The sequence below is a fragment of the Phyllobates terribilis genome, unplaced genomic scaffold (assembly GCF_046119375.1).
Source record: "Phyllobates terribilis strain yellow unplaced genomic scaffold, ASM4611937v1 Scaffold_1__5_contigs__length_1240528914, whole genome shotgun sequence".
NCBI lineage: Eukaryota > Metazoa > Chordata > Amphibia > Anura > Dendrobatidae > Phyllobates > Phyllobates terribilis.
Genome location: NW_027362761.1, coordinates 1,229,684,228 through 1,229,705,435, shown reverse-complemented (window position 1 = coordinate 1,229,705,435; position 21,208 = coordinate 1,229,684,228). Strand labels below are relative to the sequence as shown.

Sequence of the window (21,208 nt, the reverse complement as noted above, 5' to 3'; positions counted from 1 at the left end):
AGAGGACTGGGCAAGATGCAAAGTACTGGGCAGAGAAGACGATAGAGGACTGGGGAAGATGCAGAGTACTGGGCAGAGAAGACAATAGAGGGCTGGGCAAGATGCAAAGTACTGGGCAGAGAAGACAATAGAGGGTTGGGCAAGATGCAAAGTACTGGGCAGAGAAGACAATAGAGGGCTGGGCAAGATGCATAGTATTGGGCAGAGAAGACAACAGAGGACTGGGCAAGATGCAGAGTACTGGGCAGAGAAGACAGCAGAGGACTGGGCAATATGCATAATACTGGGCCGAGAAGACAATAGAGGGCTGGGCAAGATGCATAGTACTGGGAAGAGAAGACAACAGAGGACTGGGCAAGATGCAGAGTACTGGGCCGAGAAGACAATAGAGGGCTGGGCAAGATGCATAGTACTGGGAAGAGAAGACAACAGAGGACTGGGCAAGATGCAGAGTACTGGGCAGAGAAGACAATAGAGGGCTGGGCAAGATGCAGAGTACTGGGCCGAGAAGACAATAGAGGGCTGGGCAAGATGCAGAGTACTGGGCAGAGAAGACAACTGAGGACTGGGCAAGAGGAAGAGTACTGGGCAGAGAAGACAATAGAGGGCTGGGCAAGATGCAGAGTACTGGGCAAAGAAGACTACAGAGGACTGGGCAAGATGCAAAGTACTGGGCAGAGAAAACGATAGAGGACTGGGCAAGATGCTAAGTACTGGGCAGAGAAGACAACAGAGGGCTGGGCAAGATGCAAAGTACTGGGCAAAGAAGACAATATAGGGCTGGGCAAGATGCAGAGTACAGGGCAGAGAAGACAACAGAGGACTGGGCAAGATGAGGACTACTGGGCAGAGAAGACAATATAGGGCTGGGCAAGATGCAGAGTACCCGGCAGAGAAGACAACAGAGGACTGGGCAAGATGCAGAGTGCAGGGCAGAGAAGACAACAGAGGACTGGGCAGAGAAGACGATAGAGGACTGGGGAAGATGCAGAGTACTGGGCAGAGAAGACAATAGAGGGCTGGGCAAGATGCAGAGTACTGGGCAGAGAAGCCAATAGAGGGCTGGGCAAGATGCAGAGTACTGGGCAGAGAAGACAACAGAGGACTGGGCAAGATGCAGAGTACTGGGCAGAGAAGCCAATAGAGGGCTGGGCAAGATGCAGAGTTCTGGGCAGAGAAGACAACAGAGGACTGGGCAAGATGCAGAGTACTGGGCAGAGAAGTCAACAGAGGACTGGGCAAGATGCATAATACTGGGCAGAGAAGACAACAGAGGACTGGGCAAGATGCAGAGTACTGGGCAGAGAAGCCAATAGAGGGCTGGGCAAGATGCAGAGTACTGGGCAGAGAAGACAACAGAGGACTGGGCAAGATGCAGAGTACTGGGCAGAGAAGTCAACAGAGGACTGGGCAAGATGCAGAGTACTGGGCAGAGAAGACAACAGAGGGCTGGGCAAGATGCAGAGTACTGGGCAGAGAAGTCAACAGAGGACTGGGCAAGATGCAGAGTACTGGGCAGAGAAGTCAACAGAGGACTGGGCAAGATGCAGAGTACTGGGCAGAGAAGACAACAGAGGACTGGGCAAGATGCAGAGTACTGGGCAGAGAAGACAATAGAGGGCTGGGCAAGATGCAGAGTACTGGGCAGAGAAGACAACAGAGGACTGGGCAAGATGCAAACTGCTGGGCAGAGAAGACAACAGAGGGCTGAGCAAGATGCAGAGTACTGGGCAGAGAAGACAACAGAGGACTGGGCAAGATGCAAAGTACTGGGCAGAGAAGACAATAGAGGGCTGGGCAAGATGCAAAGTACTGGGCAGAGAAGACAATAGAGGGCTGGGCAAGATGCAGAGTACTGGGCAGAAAAGAGCTTAAAGAAGTTGTCCACTACTTTTCGATTGATCCCCATCTGTAGGATAGAGCAGTGTTCCCCAACTCCAGTCCTCAAGGCCACCAACAGGTCATGCTTTCAGGATTTCCTTAGTATTGCCCAGGTGATGGAATTATTGCTTGTGCAGCACTAAGGAAATCCTGAAAGCATGACCTGTTGGTGGCCTTGAGGACTGGAGTTGGGGAACCCTGGGATAGGGCATCAATGTTTGATCGGCCGGGGTCCTGCACCCATCACTCCCGCTGACTAGATGTCATCGGCGGAGGCCGCCGGCCGGAAGTGCTTACCTGCGGTGCTTGGCCGTCCATCTGTAGTGGCCGCCGCAGGGTAACGCACCTCTGCCTCCTATTGAATTGAATGGGGCAGCTGATCGGCAGGGGTGCCAGGTGCGGGACCCTGGCTTATCAGACATTGATGCCCTGTCTTATGGGCATCAATCAATAAGTAGTGGACAACTTCTTTAATGGCAAGATGAGAAAAAGAGAACAAGAGTATAAATGGCGAATGAAAACTATTTTATTAATAATTAGAATAACATTCACAAATCTTTAAATAACGGCACGAGAGCCCAGATGAAGCAGATCTATACCGCGTATTTGTAATGACTTAGGATCAGAATTGTGCATCATCCGGAAATGACGCGGTAATGTCTTTAGCTCCTAGGGGTCGGCCACTGTCTTGGCCGCGCCAATGTCCCGCCTGTGCTTCCGCACAATGACTCGCAGCTCTCACGTGGTTAAACCAATATAAATCAGGTGACAGCCACAGGTGGCATAATATATGACGCTAGTCGTAGCACATGAAATAGAGTTGCTGATATTAAATTCACAAGAGCCGTCTGAGGATGCGACATTGGCGCAGGCAAGACAGTGGCCACAAGGAAAACAACCCACAGTGGGTCCACGGGACCGAAATGGCTTTGATGGCAGGGGAACATAGAGGAAGATAGTGATCTGGGCGTGGAGGCGTTCCGCCTCCTCCTCGGGACCTCCGACCTGGACGGCCCATCATCTGATTTCATTCTTGAGCTCCTCTCCTTGTGGCCACATGCCCCATGCAGATTGACCAGACCAAGATGGGTAGGTAGTGATGAGGCATTAAATAAATATAGAAAATTAAATAAATTCTGTAAAAAAACAAATCAAGGCAGCAAAGATTGAGGCAGAGAGAATCATTGCCAGAGAAAGTAAAAATAACCCCAAAATATTCTTTAACTATATAAACAGTAAAAAACTAAAAATGATAGTGTTGGCCCCCTTAAAAATAGTCTGGGTGAAATGGTGGATGAGGAAAAAGCCAATATGCTAAATGATTTTTTTTCAACCGTATTTACACAAGAAAATCGCATGACAGAAAACATGATCAGTGATGACAAAAATTCTCCATTAAATGTCACTTGCTTAACCCAGCAGGAAGTGCGGCGGCGTCTAAAAATCACTAAAGGTGACAAATCCCCGGGCCCGGATGGGATACACCCGCGAGTACTGCAGGAATTAAGGAACGTCATAGATAGACCATTATTTTTAATCTGTAAAGATTCCATAATAACAGGGTCTGTACCACAGGACTGGCGTATAGCAAATGTGGTGACAATATTCAAAAAGGGGACAAAAACTGAACTTGGGAATTAAAGGCCGGTAAGCTTAACCTCTACTGTGGGTAAAATCCTGGAGGGTTTCCTAAGAGATGCTATACCAGAGTATCTGAAGAAGAAGAACCTCATGACCCAATATCAACATGGGTTTACGAGGGACCGTTCCTGTAAATCTAATCTGATCAGTTTTTATGAGGAGGCAAGTTCCGGACTGGACCAAGGAAATGCAGTGGATGTTGTGTATATGGACTTTTCAAAAGCTTTTGATACGGTTCCACACAAAAGGTTGATACATAAAATGAGAACAATGGGGATAGGGGAAAATATATGTATGTGGGTTAAGAATTGGCTCAGTGATAGGAAACAAAGGGTGGTTATTAATGGAAAACACTCAGACTGGGTCTCAGTTAACAGTGGGTTACCACAGGGGTCAGTATTGGGCCCCCTTCTTTTTAACATATTTATTTATGACCTTATAGGGGGCATACAGAGTAATATTTCAATATTTGCAGATGACACTAAACTCTGCAGGGTAATTGTGGCACCCCAGGGGTCTGGTTTTCCACAGTAATGTAATGTTATGTCTGAGAGCAGGTGGGAGGTCCTTTGGTCAGGGATCCTGTGCATGCCACACCTCCTGCCCAGTCTTGGGAGGGGAAGAGCTTCCCCTGTAAAAACCCGGGGCTGAGGCAGGGAGAGTCAGACAAGGAGAGTGGAGACAAGAAGCAGCATAGGAAACAGCAGAGTTCCAAGGAGTCAGGGGCTGGCAGCTGCAGCGCTCGCCCTGACTAAGAAGATTCTTTACCGGACCCGGAGTCCGAGGCTGTGGGGACTAACTTCTACCCAGCAGCAGAATCCGTCAGGCAGGGGATTTCAGGTCCTCTGGCCCAGAAGCCCGAAGGCACGGTCACACGCGTGGGACCAGCACCGCCATCGTGGAGCGGAAGCCATTAGAAGGCCCCGAGTCACCGGCCATACGGGTGAGCACCACACGGTACACTCAGGGACGTGGGCTACTTACATCAGCTTCTAGCAAGGTAGCCAGAAGAGTACAGTCAGTTTGTGAGGCCTACAACTACGCCTGGCCAGGGGAGATCCCATCTGCTCAAAGACTGACCAGGCCCCGTTTGCTAGCAAGTACTCCGGGAGGGTCTATCGTTGTTACCAGTAAAGACCCTGAACTACACCGTACCGTCTCTGAGTGGTTCCTGCTACCCCCATCATCCACGTCGGCTGCCCTGAGGCCATACCCCTCCCGTTGGGGGTTATACTATCACGCTGCACAATCCTACCACCGGCCTCAGCGGTCTGCCCTGCAGCAGCAGCTCCCTGGCTGCACTCAACGGGTGGCGTAGTCATCAACTATTTACTACTAATAGACTGCCGTCTAGTTTGACTCCCTGGGCACGGACCGGGTCACCGCCACGAGACTACAACCCTCTACTGATCCGGCTCCGGGTAGGCTCCCGCATGCGCAACGCAGCGCGACACAGGCCCAGGGGCGCGTCATAATCAATACAGAGGAGGACAATTTTATATTACAGGAGGATCTATGTAAACTAGAAGCTTGGGCTGATAAATGGCAAATGAGCTTTAATGGGGATAAATGTAAGGTAATGCACTTGGGCAGAGGAAATAAAATGTATAATTATATGCTCAATTGTAAAACACTGGGCAAAACTGTAACTGAAAAAGACCTGGGTGTATTGGTGGATGACAAGCTCACGTTTAGTGGCCAGTGTCAGGCTGCTGCTGCAAAGGCAAATAAAATAATGGGATGCATTAAAAGAGGCATAGATGCTCATGAGGAGAAGATAATTTTACCTCTATACAAGTCATTAGTGCGACCACACTTAGAATACTGTGTACAGTTCTGGTCTCCGGTGTATAAGAAAGACATAGCTGAACTAGAGCGGGTGCAGAGAAGAGCGACCAAGGTTATTAGAGGACTGGGGGGTCTGCAATACCAAGACAGGTTATTAGAGGACTGGGGGGTCTGCAATACCAAGACAGGTTATTAGAGGACTGGGGGGTCTGCAATACCAAGACAGGTTATTAGAGGACTGGGGGGTCTGCAATACCAAGACAGGTTATTAGAGGACTGGGGGGTCTGCAATACCAAGACAGGTTATTACACTTGGGGTTATTTACTGTGGAAAAAAGAAGGCTTAGGGGTGATCTTATTACTATGTACAAGTATATGAGGGGACAGTACAAAGACCTTTCTACTGATCTTTTTACTCTGAGGCCTGAGACTGGGACAAGGGGGCATCTTCTATGTCTGGAGGAAAGAAGGTTTAATCATAATCACAGACGGGGATTCTTTACTGTAAGAGCAGTGAGACTATGGAGCTCTCTGCCGCATGATGTTGTACTGAGTGATTCACTACTAAAATTTAAGAAGGGCCTGGGTGCCTTTCTGGAAAAGTATAATATTACAGGTTATATATACTAGATTCCTTGATAGGGCGTTGATCCAGGGAACTAGTCTGATTGTCGTATGGAGTCAGGAAGGAATTTTTTTCCCCAATGTGGAGCTTAGTGTTTGCCACATGGTTTTTTTTTGCCTTCCTCTGGATCCACATGTTAGGCAATTGGTTGAACTAGATGGACTTAGTCTTCCTTCAACCTTAAAAACTATGTTACTAAGTCTCGCCAAGAAACACGCCGAGCCGAGGGGAGCTGTTTCTACTGTGGTAGTAAGGATCCGTTCCTGTCCGGTGAAGCCGGGAAACTCCAGTGTCTAGGACCGCTCGGAGAGGTCGTCCTAGGCAAGAGTAAATCCTCTCCGTTCTTGACTTAATTCGATTCTATTTCCTGTGGAGAGAACAGCTTCTTTGAAACCGCCCACCTGGATTCCGGAGCCGCTGGGAATCTCATTTCTCAGTCCCTTGTAGAGAAGTATCAGATTCCCACCAAACCTCTGGTTGAACCATTCCGTGGATGGAAGACTCCTTCCGGTGACCATCTTGCTCGTCACAGAGCCTGTAACCCTTCAGCTGGGAATGTTGAACTCTGAGAGTATCTCCTTCCATGTGCTATCCGGACTCTCTCATTCCCTTTTGCTAGGTTTACCCTAGCTGCAGAGACATGAACCCGTTCTGAATTGGCGATCCGGTGAGGTGCTCCGTTGGGGGCAGGATTGCCATGAGACCTGCTTGGTTCCGGTTCGCCCGGCTCGACCTCCGTCTACTCCGGCTAATTTACCTGGTCTACTGGCACCTTACTGGTCCTATGCAGTTGTCTTCGACAAGAAGGAAGCAGAGACATTGCCACCCCATAGGCCATATGACTGCCCTATCGACCTGGTACGCGGTGCCATTCCACCCCGTGGGCGTATCTAACCCTTGTTGTTGGCCGAAACCCGGGCCATGTCGGAGTACATCGAAGAAAATCTGGTTAGGAGATTCATCCAGAAATCTACCTCCCCGGCTGGATCTGGATTCTTCTTCGTTAAAAAGAAAGACGTTCACTACGCCCCTGTATCGATTATAGGGGACTCAACCAGATTACTATTAAAAATAAATACCCCCTGCCGCTCATCTCTGAGCTGTTCGACCGCCTTAAAGGTGCGAAGATCTTTACCAAGCTCGATCTTCGTGGGGCGTATAACTTGGTCCGGATCCGCCAAGGAGACGAGTGGAAGACAGCATTCAATACCCGGGACGGCCACTATGAATACCGTGTGATGCCCTTCGGCCTCTGTAATGCTCCAGCCATCTTCCAAGAACTAGTTAATGACATCTTCCGTGACCTCTTATATTCATGCGTGGTGGTGTACCTGGACGACATCTTGGTCTTCTCTCTGGATCTACCCACACACCGGAGGGTTGTTCGTCAGGTCCTGCTTAGGCTCAGGCAGAATCACCTGTACGCAAAATTTGAGAAATGTCTCTTTGAGCAGACCTCTCTTCTAAGACTGGTCTACGGATAGACCCCGAGAAGGTCTCTGCCATCTTAAAGTGGCCCCGACAGGAGGGGTTGAAGGCGATTCAGCGATTCCTGGGCTTCGCTAACTATTACCGCCTCTTCATCCCACATTTCTCTTCCCGGACTGCACCCATCTCTGCACTCACCCTTAAGGGAGCAAATCCTAAGCAATGGACATCCAAAGCGGAGGAGGCCCTCCTCTCCTTAAAACAAGCCTTCTCTTCAGCCCCGGTGCTGCACCATCCGGATTGCAAAAAACAGTTCTTTCTGGAGGTTGATGCTTCCTCTTCCAGAGCCGGAGCGGTGCTCACCCAGAAATCTCCGTCCGGGAGAATGGTAACATGCGGCTTCTTCTCCAAGCTTTTCTCCTCGTCCGAGCGCAACTATTCCATAGGAGACCGAGAACTGCTAGCCATCAAATTGGCGCTGGAGGAGTGGCGTTACCTGCTAGAGGGGGCTCTGCACCCGGTGGTCATCTACACTGACCACAAAAACCTGGCATATCTACAAAATGCCCAAAGACTCAATCCGCGTCAGGCCTGGTGGTCTTTGTTCTTCGCCTGTTTCAACTTTACCCTACATTACCGTCCTGCAGACAAGAACGTTAAAGCCGACGCTTTGTCCCGATCCTTCCTGTCTTCCGATCAAGAGGTGGAGCCTATGTATATCATCGATCCCTCCAAAGTGATGAATGTGGTTCCCTTGGACCTGTCTCGTCTCCCACCCGGTAAAACGTTTGTAGCGGTTCCGGATCGTAAGAAGGTTCTTCACCGTGGTAATTCATCTAAACAAGCCGGCCATGCTGGCCGGAGGAAGACCTTCCTGCTCATTACCCGGCATTACTGGTGCCCTTTCCTGGGCAAGGATGGTGTAGACTTCATCACGGCCTGTTCATCCTGTGCCCGCAACAAGATTCCCAGACATCTTCCAGCCGGCCGTCTCCTGCCTCTTCCCGTACCTGCTGCCCCGTGGCAACACATTGCTATGGACTTTATTACCGATCTCCCTGTTTCTGCCAGTTGTACAGTCATTTGGGTGGTTGCTGACCGCTTTTCTAAAATGGCCCACTTTATCCCTCTGCCTGGTCTCCCGTCTGCATCTGTGCTGGCTAAGGACTTCATCCATCACATCTTTCATCTCCACGGCCTTCCCCTCCACATTGTGTCTGATCGAGGGGTCCAATTCATTACGCACTTCTGGAGTGCTACGTGTAAGCTGCTGGATGTCTCCCTGGATTTCTCCTCTGCTTATCATCCTCAGTCCAATGGCCAAGTTGAACGTATCAACCAGATCCTTACCAGCTTCCTTTGACACTTCATCAACGCTCACCATACCGATTGGGTAGAGCTCCTACCATGGGCCGAGTTCTCCTATAACAACCATGAGAGCGAATCTTCTTCCAAGTCTCCGTTCTTTGTGGTCTACGGTCAACATCCCCGGATTCCGTTTCCCGTCTCCGCTTCAGTGGACAACCCTGCCGCGGAGTCTCTGGTCAGCGAATTTTCCACCATTTGGGAGGACACCAGGTCCGCACTTCTTCAATCCTCCGAGCGGATGAAGAGACATGCCGACAAGAGACTTCTGGACCCACCTCAATTCCGTCCGGGAGACAAGGTTTGGCTCTCCTCCAAACATGTTCGTCTGAAAATACCCTCCTATAAGTTGGGTCCAGGGTTCATCGGTCCATTTGAAGTCCTCAAGCAAGCCAATCCAGTGGCCTACAAGTTAAAACTCCCGGCCACCTTACGGATTCCCAACTCCTTCCACGTATCTCTCCTCAAACCAGTTGTTCTTAATTCTTTCTCCGACGATCCAGGTACCTCTCCAGCTCCGGTCTCCGCTGAGGACATCTATGAGGCAGAGAACATTCCGGCCACCAAGAGGGTAAGAGGAAAAACCTTTTTTCTGGTGGATTGGAAGGGGTTTGGCCCAGAGGAGAGAACTTAGGAACCCAGGGAGAACATCCACGCCCCGCTTCTTCTTAAAAAAAAATTTTCAAGCCAAAAAAAGAGGGGGCATAAAGGGGGGGGGGGGGGACTGTAACATCGGCGTCTCTGCCCCCTGATAGGCAGAGACGCCGCCCCCCTTACCGCCGCGCTCCTGGCCCGGTGTCTTTCGGCTCTCCTGCTGCTGCTAGCGCGCGCAGCTTCCCGGGTACTGTGCTTAGGGCGCGCGCGCGCACTCCGTCCCTCTTAAAGGGGCTGCGCGCGCTAAGGAGTCCCCAGCCAATGGCCGGAGGACTTCTCATATAAAAGGCACCTCCTCCAAAATGGAGGTGCCCTTGCAAGGTTGTAGCTTTGTGTTCTAAACTCTGCTTCAGCCCTCAGGTCCCGCTGCTAGTCTGACTACCAGCCCAGTCCACCAGCCTGACTACCAGTCCAGTCCGCCAGCCTGACTACCAGTCCAGTCCGCCAGCCTGACTACCTGTCTCCACCAGCCAAGTACACTCTCCAGCCCGACGGTCTGCCTACGGTCCAAACCTGCCAGTCTGTCTATGGGCCAGGCTTGCCTGCCTACCCGGAGAACGTACCAGTTACCTGCCGTGCCTACCAGCCAGAATACCTGGAGGCTCCTGCCAGTTACCCATGGTGTCTACCAGTCCGTCTACCCGGATCACCCGTCAGCCTGCCTGCCGTGCTCATCTGCTGTACCGGTCAGTCCCTGTCTTCTGACCCGTGGGAGTCACCTGCTCTCATACAAGGACTGGCCAAGAGTAGCACCTGGTCCCTCTGCTCGGTCCTTCCCTGGTTCACGTAGTCGATTGAGCCGCCTGCGACCTTGGTCAGTCCGAGTTTATACCTAGTTAAGCCCCTCTGGTCCCTCCTTGCACCGCAGCACAGAGGTTCCACCACCCGGATCCGTAACAACCGTAACCGATGACTCTCATTTTTCCATCTTGATGCTGATACAGGGCAGCTTGCAGTCCAACTTGAGAACCATCACAATGAAGAACAAATGGTAAATTGAAATCAGGATATCCCAAGATGGGTGGTTTTACCAGGTAGTCTACTAGTTCTTCCAATACCTCTTGGTGGTCTGCTGTCCAGAGAATGGGCTGTTGGGACGAAACTGTGCTGTTTCTTTTAAGCCCGGTCCTACCTGCATTCTTCTTTTTCTCTATGGGTGTTGTTGCCTCTGTCGTCTCCCCCAAGAGGAGGTATAGTGGGGCGGCAATCCTGGAGAAGTTCTGAACTTAAGTACGATAGGAGAGGAATCCTAATATCTGCCTCAACTCCCCAACGGTAGAGTTAGGGGAGTTAGTCTTTTAAGGCCAGTACCAGAGCGATTTCTGTTGGGTCCATGGTATATCCTTCTCCGGACACAATTTTCTCTAGAAATCGGACTTGTCTTTTGAACAGTTCACACTTCTTTGGGATCAACTTAACTCCGTGTTGTTGATACCATTGTCATACGGTCCTCAAGTGTTCAACATACTCCCGGAAGGTTTTGCTGTGTATCACATTGTCATCCAAGTATGGCTGGCAGATATCATCCCTTAATCCTTCTAAACATGTCTACATGCTCCTCTGGAATTCTGCTGGAGCTGAACTGAGCCCAAATGGTATGCGGATCCCCTCATATAATCCCCACTGTGTGATGAATGCTGTCAAGGGTCTACTGGACTCTTCGACAAACCCTTGGTGGTATGCCTTACCCTGATCGAGGACAGAGAACCGGTTACTTACTGATAGGCTATCCAGCATATCTTGGATCTTTGGTATCAAGTACTGACTTTCGGTTTAGTTCCCGGTAATCACAACAGAGTCTCAGTGACCCGTCCTTCTTCCTAACACAGACAATTGGAGAGGAATAAGACGACTTCGACTTTTGGACTCAACCTCTGTTGATGAGATCTTGTAAATACTCTTTCGCTTCACGGTGTAATGGTTTTGGCACAGACATGTAACTTCTGGTTACTGGGGTTGTGTCTTTCAAACTGATTTTCAACTGCAACGATGGGATACAGCCTATATCAAAATCATCTTTAGAGAACGCATGACACTCTTCTCTCAGCATCTGTTTTGCTACCGCTAGATCTTCAGCACACAAGTGTTCCAGGGGAACTGGGGGATCCCAGGACTCCGAGGTGGGTCGTGCAATTTCTTCCCCTGGGTAACCCCTGTTCCTTGGTGGGGAGACTGAATTCACTGCAGACCCCTGGGTGGGTCTCACATTGGCTGGATATACCGTTTTAACGGTTTCGATGAGACCTAACACAGTGTTTGGATCCAGTCTAATTTCGTGTTTCGTAGTATTCATCACCGGTATTGTCACTCGAGCAAACCCACCAGTAGGAATCGTAAGCACAGTCTCAGTTTAAACTAGGCCTTTCGGAAGTTATGAGGAGTGTTTTGGCATGAACAGTCTTTTTTGCACTTTTCTTCCCGGTTCTACCCGGACTCCACACCTCACCCCCACCATTTGGTTTGCTGGGATGATGGTTGGGTGCCAGCCTACCTTGACTTCTTTTAGGTCCATTGTGCTTCCTTTACTCTATGAATTACATTTTCCGCCACGGCATTAGGTATGGCAAGCGATGTGGCAATTGCATCCACCATCAGTGTCCCTGACTTGTGTTACATGATGACCTCATTGATTACATTATAACCCAGGATAGGATCCTCTGCCACATTCTGATCACTGGTCATGAGAAAAGGTACCAAGAGCTCAATGGTGTTGCTGTTCTTCATGGCCCTGAGTCACTTCCACCCAGCCTATGAAAGGGGTTTCGGTCTGGTTGACGGCAAGTGTGTGGCAGGTAGCGCCTTCTCCATTCTTCATTTAAAAGGCTCGCTTGGGGTCCTGTGTCCCACAGTGCTTTTACTAAGAGTCGATCTAGCTGGCACTGTATAAAGTACCTTTCACCGATTAGGCTGATGAGGCCATCTTTATTGACTGAGGAATTCTCCTCCCAGGAGTAAATCGTTTGACCTCCGCACTGAGCATTAAGTAACTGATGCCCCTGTCTCTCTTGCAGCTGTTGTAGGCAGGAACACACTTGGGGATAGTACTGACGCAGCCGTTTTTCCTCATGCGCCATTCTGGGGTTTAGTGAGATTTGAATTTGCTTCTGGGGCCTCCTCCGTGTCACGGTTACCAGTCGCCCCGCACTGGCAACCTCCTGTCTTTTAACCCAAACGACCGTGACCATTGGCACTCCTTGGCATAATGTCCTTCCTCACCACATCTTAGACAGTGGACACATACCGTACTCTGATTTGATGAGCGGCTTAACAAGCCGGGTATCTTCTGTTTTGGAACCCACTCCTGGGTCTGAGGGATACAGGTTCTGGCCTGGAACGAATACATTTTTTCACTTCAATCAACTCGGCTCGCAGTTCTCCTATTACTTCCTCCCAATCAGCGCTGGCAGGCCTCTCTTTTTTTGGTGATTTAAGGTTCCCTCTCGGAGTTGGCACTGGAGGTCTCTATGATGATCTTCGGACTGGCCACAGGGGGTCTCCAACTTCAGTTGACTCATTTTGGTAATTTTAGGAGCAGTGCCTTTCTTTAACTTTTGTTCGCTCTCTGACTCCAAACTGGCGGCCTCATTCATTTTTTCAATTAGGACTTCGTCCAAAATGCCAGGATCTTCTAGGTACTGTTTCAGCTACAACTTGATGTCTTTGCTGATTAATCCCATTCCCAATGATCTCAAGAACTTCTTCTGGACTAGTCCAGCATCAAACTTCTCTTCTACATCTCTGGATGCAAACAACAGTCTATCCTTCAGTTCAATTGCTCTGAACATGAAACTTTGGGGTGATTCATTATTTTTTCTGTGAGAGGTTAATGAGTCGGTGGAACAATTCTGAAGTACTCTCTTTTTTATAGTGCCCTTTTAAAATCATCTTCAGCTGTGGCAAGGTCAATTGACTCTTCATTTCTAGCATACTACGGAGGTTCAGTCCTGAGTTGATCGCTTTCACCACCCCCTCAACGATCTCATCTGGCTGGTAGCCTTTCTATCTATTGTCGATCTGGTGCAACAAGTTCATATAAGACAGTTTCTCTTTCTGTTCACACTTTCCAATCTGTCCCAGGATATTGAATTCTTTCCTTATGGTGATTTGTGGTGTTAGAGAGGACTGTCTCCCTGATTTATCTAACCCGAGCAGGTTAAAGGTCCTGTCTGAGTCTATCACCCGTTCAGAGGTTTTGGTCGATTCCTGCAGGGCTGTTGTTAGGGCTTTGAATTGTTCTTTCAATTCCTGTAGTTCAGTCTGTGGACGGAGATTCCCGCTTTTGGTAATTGGTGCCGCCCCTCCATACTCCAACTTCAACCTGGTTAGAAACTGTGTTAGTTCCTGGAGGAACGTCCCCATGACGTCTTCAGCTTCTTTCTCCCCCAGCTCACCCATTTTTGCATTAATGGCAGCTAACAGTTGCCTGCGGTTGTGTGCTTTGGAAATCTGTTCTACTGACATCTTTATATGTTCTGCTACTGTTCTCAATTCTTCGCAGGTTAACTGAAGAAGCAGCTCACTAATTCTGTCCATTTGTATTAACATATCCATTTGCTGCTAGTGAGTTTTTCTTTAGGGCTGGTCCCCTTTAACTGGTGTAGCAGAGTTTAGTTGAGGTGCTGTGCTGCTGTGTTTTTCCAGACACTTTTCCTCTTCTCTCTCTACACGGGGTAACCGTTACTCAGGGCGACCATAGACCATGTGCTGCAGCTTCTCTCAGGCACACAGGGGTATTTACCCTCAGGCACCGACACATAGGTTGTTTCACTTGCTGACCAGACACACTTGACAAGAGTCCTCATAAACGGTAGAACAGTAGCATTTAATAAGAAGCCGCACAGCCAATGCAAGTTAAGTCTTATGAGCAACAGGTTCCAGTGACAAACAGTACAGTTTCCTTAGCGGCACAGCAGTTCATAGTCTTCCCAATAGTACAGGACAGCCTAGTTCTGATGCAAAGGCACATTAATGAACACAGCATTCTTTACAGCACAAGGAGATGGAGGAGGGGGGTGGGAAAGGAGTTTGCTGAGGGAGACGATCCCTGTGACACCATTTCTTCCAGTCCTTATCTTTCTGCCTGACAATACTCTGTACTTCTAGTTCAGGAACTCTACTTGACCTGTGCTTAGCTTCACTCCTGACTTGAATCCTTTTCACTTGCAGGGGCGCTTCTGTGAGATACAGAACACACACACCACCTTTCTCTTTGGCTCCAGCTAGACAGTAAACAACTTCCCCACAATCCCCCTGTGGCTCTGCTAAAATACTCCCCTTCTCCTGTTACTGTGTTAACCCCTCTAGTTGCTGGATGCTTTTAAAGCACCAGCACTACTTCTGCATGTCACACTCTGCAAAAGCACTACTTCTGCATGTCACATGTTACTGTCCCTTCCCCTCCTTTTGTTATGGCTGACTGTATAGTGTCGTGTTCATGGATTAAGAGATGTGGGCACAACTTTGTCTTTCCCCATATACTCACCTACTGGTGTGGTGCGCCTGTGCATTATTAGTCCCCCTCGCCCCACCTGGCTATTTCCTTGCCTCCTGCGCGTGCCTGGGAGCTGCGGCTTTTGCTTCGCTCCTGCACACGTGCAGTCGGCATGATGGCCTGGGCTCATGCGGTGATGATGTGTGACATCCGACACATGCGCCATTGAGCGCCTTTTGCGGGCAGTCTTGGGATTGCCACTCATTTATTCATTTATTTATTTTTATTTTTTCTTTCTCTTCTGTTGGTCACATGACAACACATGTGACCATTCTATGGGTGTATTTAGAGGTCCTTCTGCTCCCCAGCCTCTTGAGAAAAGCTCTAAGACTGCATAGTGAAACGTATATTGAGGCAATTTTTACCACCATCCCTCTTACTACTTCTATCTGCAGCGCTTCAGGACCCGCTCTTTCTTTGTCCTGACTTGGGTAAGATTTCAGGGGCATATGGTTTGACTCCCTACTCCACTTTGATGTATTCTTATACTTTGGTGTCTAGCATGTGACCCCTGTGTTTACATTCCATATGCACTGATTGCCATTATGGTGTACAAGATTTCAGGTCTATGTGTCCTGTCGCCCTGCAGACCCCGGTCTTTTCACTTCCTTTGTCTGTATTTATGATGTTATTTAAAGATTTGTGAATGTTATTCTAATTATTAATAAAATTGTTTTCATATGCCATTTATACTCTTGTTCTCTCTTTTTCTCATGTCTTTTGAGTTGGCATTTCTATGTGTAGGTGCCCAGCCTACTTAGGACTGGATATCTGGCACCTTCGAGTGTTATTATGTATTGAGCCATCTCTTTTTCATTTTCTTTAATGGCAAGATGTAGAGGTGAAGACTAGGTAGACAGAAGAAGACTAAACATGATGTAGACGAGTGGGCAGAAGGTGAAAACTGGGCAAAATGGAGAGGAGAAGACTGAACAAGATGCAATGGAGAGGAGAAGACTGAACAAGATGCAATGGATAGGGCACAGAGGAGAAAACTAGGAAACATGTAGAGGTCTGAATGGAGAAAAGAGGACTGGGCAAGGTTGAAAGGAGAAGAGTGGGAAAGATGTAGAGAACTATGCAGAGTAAAGACTTGGCAAGAAGTGTATAACTGGGCAAGAAATAGAAAACTGGGTACACAGAAGACTGGACAAGTTGTGAATGGTTCGAGATTAGAAGACTGGGAAAGATAAAGAAGGCTGGATAGAGAATAAATTACTTGGTAACATGCAGAGGAGAAAACTGGACAAGAGGAGAAGACGGGCTCCCATGACTGCAGTGTCTCTGGACTTGTCTCCATCAAGCATATCTGTGACGTTGTTAGTCGGCAATCGCACAGGAGCTGCAGCAGCAGATCAAGACGATTCGCACAAGTGTATTCAGCAGCAGAACCGTCCTCAGTCAACCAATAATAATAATAATAACCTCAGTGATGGCAGACGAGGCTGTAAGTGCCGGGATTTCTGCACGTGACTTGTTCAAGATTGAAGAAATCAAGATATTTTGAAAATGTAGTTTCCATGTTTTCATCAATTACATTAACATATCTATTAGCGATGAGCGGATCAGGCAAAATTTGAATTCACCCTTTCATTTGGATTTTTCCCAGAAATTGGATTCACGGAGAACTTATTTTCACAAAATTAATGTTTCTCTCAAGACCCCAGAGCATAATAAACATCAGATGTAAAAAAAACAAAACACTTTATATTCATCTAAAGGCTCACCACTCCAGCCACTCCGCTCCTCACTGTCACCTATCCATCCACTCTACCCCTCACTATCACCTCTCCAGCTGCTCTGCTCCTCACTATCACCTCTCCAGCCACTCTGCTCCTCACTATCACCACTCCTGCCGCTCTGCTCCTCACTATCACTTCTTCAGCCACTCTGCTCCCTATCACCTGTCCAGCTGCTTAGCTTCTCACTGTCACCTCTCCATCCACTCCGCTCCTGTCATCTCTCCATCCACTCTGCTCCTCATTGTAACCTCTCCAGCCACTCCGCTCCTCACTGTCACCTCTGCAGCCACTCTGCTCCCCACTATCACCTCTCCAGTCACTCCACTTCTCACCTACTCCTCTCCAGCTGCTCCGCTTCTCACTGTCACCTCTCCAACTGCTCTGCTCCCTATCACCTCTCCAGCCACTTAGCCCCTCATTGTCACCTCTCCAGCCACTGAACCCCTCACTGTCACCTCTCCAGCCACTGCGCTCCTCACTGTAACCTCTCCAACCACTGCGCTCCTCACTGTAACCTCTCCAGCCACTGCGTTGCTCACTGTCACCTCTCAAGCCACTGCGCTCCTCACTGTTAACTCTCCAGCCACTGCGCTCCTCACTGTCACCTCTGCAGCCACTCTGCTCCCCACTATCACCTCTCCAGTCACTCCACTTCTCACCTACTCCTCTCCAGCTGCTCCGCTTCTCACTGTCACCTCTCCAACTGCTCTGCTCCCTATCACCTCTCCAGCCACTTAGCCCCTCATTGTCACCTCTCCAGCCACTGAACCCCTCACTGTCACCTCTCCAGCCACTGCGCTCCTCACTGTAACCTCTCCAACCACTGCGCTCCTCACTGTAACCTCTCCAGCCACTGCGTTGCTCACTGTCACCTCTCAAGCCACTGCGCTCCTCACTGTTAACTCTCCAGCCACTGCGCTCCTCACTGTCACCTCTCCAGCCGCTCCGCTCCTCACTGTCACCTCTCCAGCCGCTCCAATCCTCACTGTCACCTCTGCAGCTGCTCTGCTCCCCACTATCACCTTTCCAGTTGCTCCACTTCTCACCTTCGCCTCTCCAGCTGCTCTGCTCCTCACTGTCACCTCTCCAACTGCTCTGCTCCCCACTGTCACCTCTCCAGCCACTGTGCTCCTCATTGTCACCTCTCCAGCCACTGCGCTCCTCACTGTAACCTCTCCAGCCACTGAGCTCCTCACTGTAACCTCTCCAGCCACTGGGCTCCTCATTGTCCCCTCTCCAGCCACTGCGCTCCTCACTGTCACCTCTCCAGCCACTCCCCTCCTCACTGTCACCTCTCCAGCCACTCCGCTCCTCACTGTCACCTCTCCAACTGCTCTGCTCCCTATCACCTCTCCAGCCACTTAGCCCCTCATTGTCACCTCTCCAGCCACTGAACCCCTCACTGTCACCTCTCCAGCCACTGCGCTCCTCACTGTAACCTCTCCAACCACTGCGCTCCTCACTGTAACCTCTCCAGCCACTGCGTTGCTCACTGTCACCTCTCAAGCCACTGCGCTCCTCACTGTCAACTCTCCAGCCACTGCGCTCCTCACTGTCACCTCTCCAGCCGCTCCGCTCCTCACTGTCACCTCTCCAGCCGCTCCAATCCTCACTGTCACCTCTCCAGCTGCTCTGCTCCCCACTATCACCTTTCCAGTTGCTCCACTTCTCACCTTCGCCTCTCCAGCTGCTCTGCTCCCCACTATCACCTCTCCAGTCGCTCCACTTCTCACCTTCGCCTTGCCAGCTGCTCTGCTCCTCATTGTCACCTCTCCAACTGCTCTGCTCCCCACTGACACCTCTCCAGCCACTGCGCTCCCCATTGTCACCTCTCCAGCCACTGCGCTCCTCACTGTAACCTCTCCAGCCACTGAGCTCCTCACTGAAACCTCTACAGCCACTGCGCTCCTCACTGTCACCTCTCCAGCTTCTCCGCTCCTCACTGTCACCTCTCCAGCCACTCCACTCCTCACTGTCACCTCTACAGCCCCGCCTCGCTCCTCACTGTCACCTCTTCAGCCGCTCCTCTCCCCACTATCACCTGTCCAGCAACTCTACTTCTCCCCTTCACCTCTCCAGCCGCTCCGCACTGTCATCTATCCAGCCACTATGCTATTCATTGTCCCTCTCCAGCCACTCCACTCCTCACCTTTACCTCTCCATCTGCTCCGCTCCTCATTGTCACCTCTCCAGCTGCTCCGCTCCTCACCTTCACCTCTCCAGCCACTCTTCTCCCCACGATCACCTCTCCAGCTGCTCCTCTCCTCACTGTCACCTCTCCAGCAACTCTTCTCCCCCTATCACCTCTCCAGCCGCTCCTCTCCTCACTGTCACCTCTCCAACTGCTCCGCACATCACTGTCACCTCTACAGCCTCTCCCCTCCTGACCATCATCTGTCCGGTTCTTGTCGCTGTTAATGATGACATTTCCAGGCCTCTCACACTGGACTTCCATGGTTCTGCACATAAATGCGCAAGGTCACGGCTCATGCTGTGATGTCACAAGGCTATGGCTGCTGATAAAACCCATCCAGTGTAAAACCGTAATCCAACATCTATCCTGACTGACGTGTGGACATAGCTGGTGTGTGGACGTGACTGACATGTGTGGACATGAGTGGCGTGTGGACGTGAGTGGCGTGTGGACTGACATGCACCTCTACGGTTCTGCCTGGATTGATGGAATTGCTGGAGCCGTACCTGGGTGTAGTGCCCGCACATCTGGTTTTCCTGACAGGTGGCCGTAGTGAAGTTGTAGTAGTCGCGCTCTCGGTGCCAGTCAGCCATGCCAAGCTCCACATCCAGGCTGGAGCCGGTCATCAAGAACAGGTTCTCGCCTCGGAAGCCTCGCTCCTCATTATGGTCCCAGATACATTTTGCAGCATAAGATGTGGCCAGGTCTTCCAGCGTCTGGTCCCATCGCTGCAGACATAGAACAACAGCAGAGTAAGTTATTACAGCCACTTATATTATTACACACCAGTATAAGTAGGTTGTTACCGGCCCTGCTTCCCCCTGATTGTCCTGAGTAATCTCCGTTCTCATCAGGAAGGCATCTCGCCAGAGACACTGACCACTGCCGAAAATACACAGACAGCCGGGACCTCCAGATGGACTCAGCACCGACACCGGACCTGGGAGAGTGCTGGAACAATGCCACAAGCCCACACGTACCATCCGATATATATACACACATCTACGATCCAGAGAGCGGTATATACAGTATATATACCTATCATCCAGAGAGCGGTATATACAGTATATACACCTATCATACAGAGAGCGGTATATACAGTATATATACCTATCATCCAGAGAGCGGTATATACAGTATATACACCTATCATCCAGGGAGCGGTATATACAGTATATACACCTATCATCCAGAGAGCGGTATATACAGTATATACATCTTTCATCCAGAGAGCGGTATATACAGTATATACACCTATCATCCAGAGAGCGGTATATACAGTATATACATCTATAACCCACAGAGCGGTATATATATATATATATATATATATATACAGTACAGACCAAAAGTTTGGACACACCTTCTCATTTAAAGATTTTTCTGTATTTTCATGACTATGAGAATTGTACATTCACACTGAAGGCATCAAAACTATGAATTAACACATGTGGAATTATATACTTAACAAAAAAGTGTGAAACAACTGAAAATATGTCTTATATTCTAGGTTCTTCAAAGTAGCCACCTTTTGCTTTGATGACCGCTTTGCACACTCTTGGCATTCTCTTGATGAGCTTCAAGAGGTAGTCACCGGAAATGGTCTTCACTTCCCAGGTGTGCCCTGTCAGGTTTAATAAGTGGGATTTCTTGCCTTATAAATGGGGTTGGGACCATCAGTTGTGTTGTGCAGAAGTCTGGTGGATACACAGCTGATAGTCCTACTGAATAGACTGTTAGAATTTGTATTATGGCAAGAAAAAAGCAGCTAAGTAAAGAAAAACGAGTGGCCATCATTACTTTAAGAAATGAAAGTCAGTCAGTCCGAAAAATTGGGAAAACTTTGAAAGTGTCCCCAAGTGCAGTTGCAAAAACCATCAAGCGCTACAAAGAAACTGGCTCACATGAGGACCGCCCCAGGAAAGGAAGACCAAGAGTCACCTCTGCTTCTGAGGATAAGTTTATCCGTGTCACCAGCCTCAGAAATCGCAGGTTAACAGCAGCTCAGATTAGAGACCAGGTCAATGCCACACAGAGTTCTAGCAGCAGACACATCTCTACAACACCTGTTAAGAGGAGACTTTGTGCAGCAGGCCTTCATGGTAAAATAGCTGCTAGGAAACCACTGCTAAGGACAGGCAACAAGCAGAAGAGACTTGTCTGGGCTAAAGAACACAAGGAATGGACATTAGACCATGGAAATCTGTGCTTTGGTCTGATGAGTCCAAATTTGAGATATTTGGTTCCAACCACCGTGTCTTTGTGAGACGCAGAAAAGGTGAAGGGATGGACTCTACATGCCTGGTGCTTTTCGTGAAGCATGGAGGAGGAGGTGTGATGGTGTGGGGGTTCATTACTGGTGACACTGTTTGGGATTTATTCAAAATTGAAGGCATACT

At 49.4% G+C, this 21,208-nt stretch overlaps 1 protein-coding gene across 1 annotated transcript in view; it reads right to left on the bottom strand.

The window, feature by feature from the left end:
- Positions 1-21,208, bottom strand: part of LOC141173496 (uncharacterized) — a 251,025-nt gene that overhangs the window by 121,377 nt on the left and 108,440 nt on the right. The window contains exon 2 of the mRNA XM_073657880.1: positions 19,316-19,537. Within this exon, the coding sequence (XP_073513981.1) occupies positions 19,316-19,537 (222 nt within the window). The remainder of the gene's footprint in view (positions 1-19,315; positions 19,538-21,208) is intronic.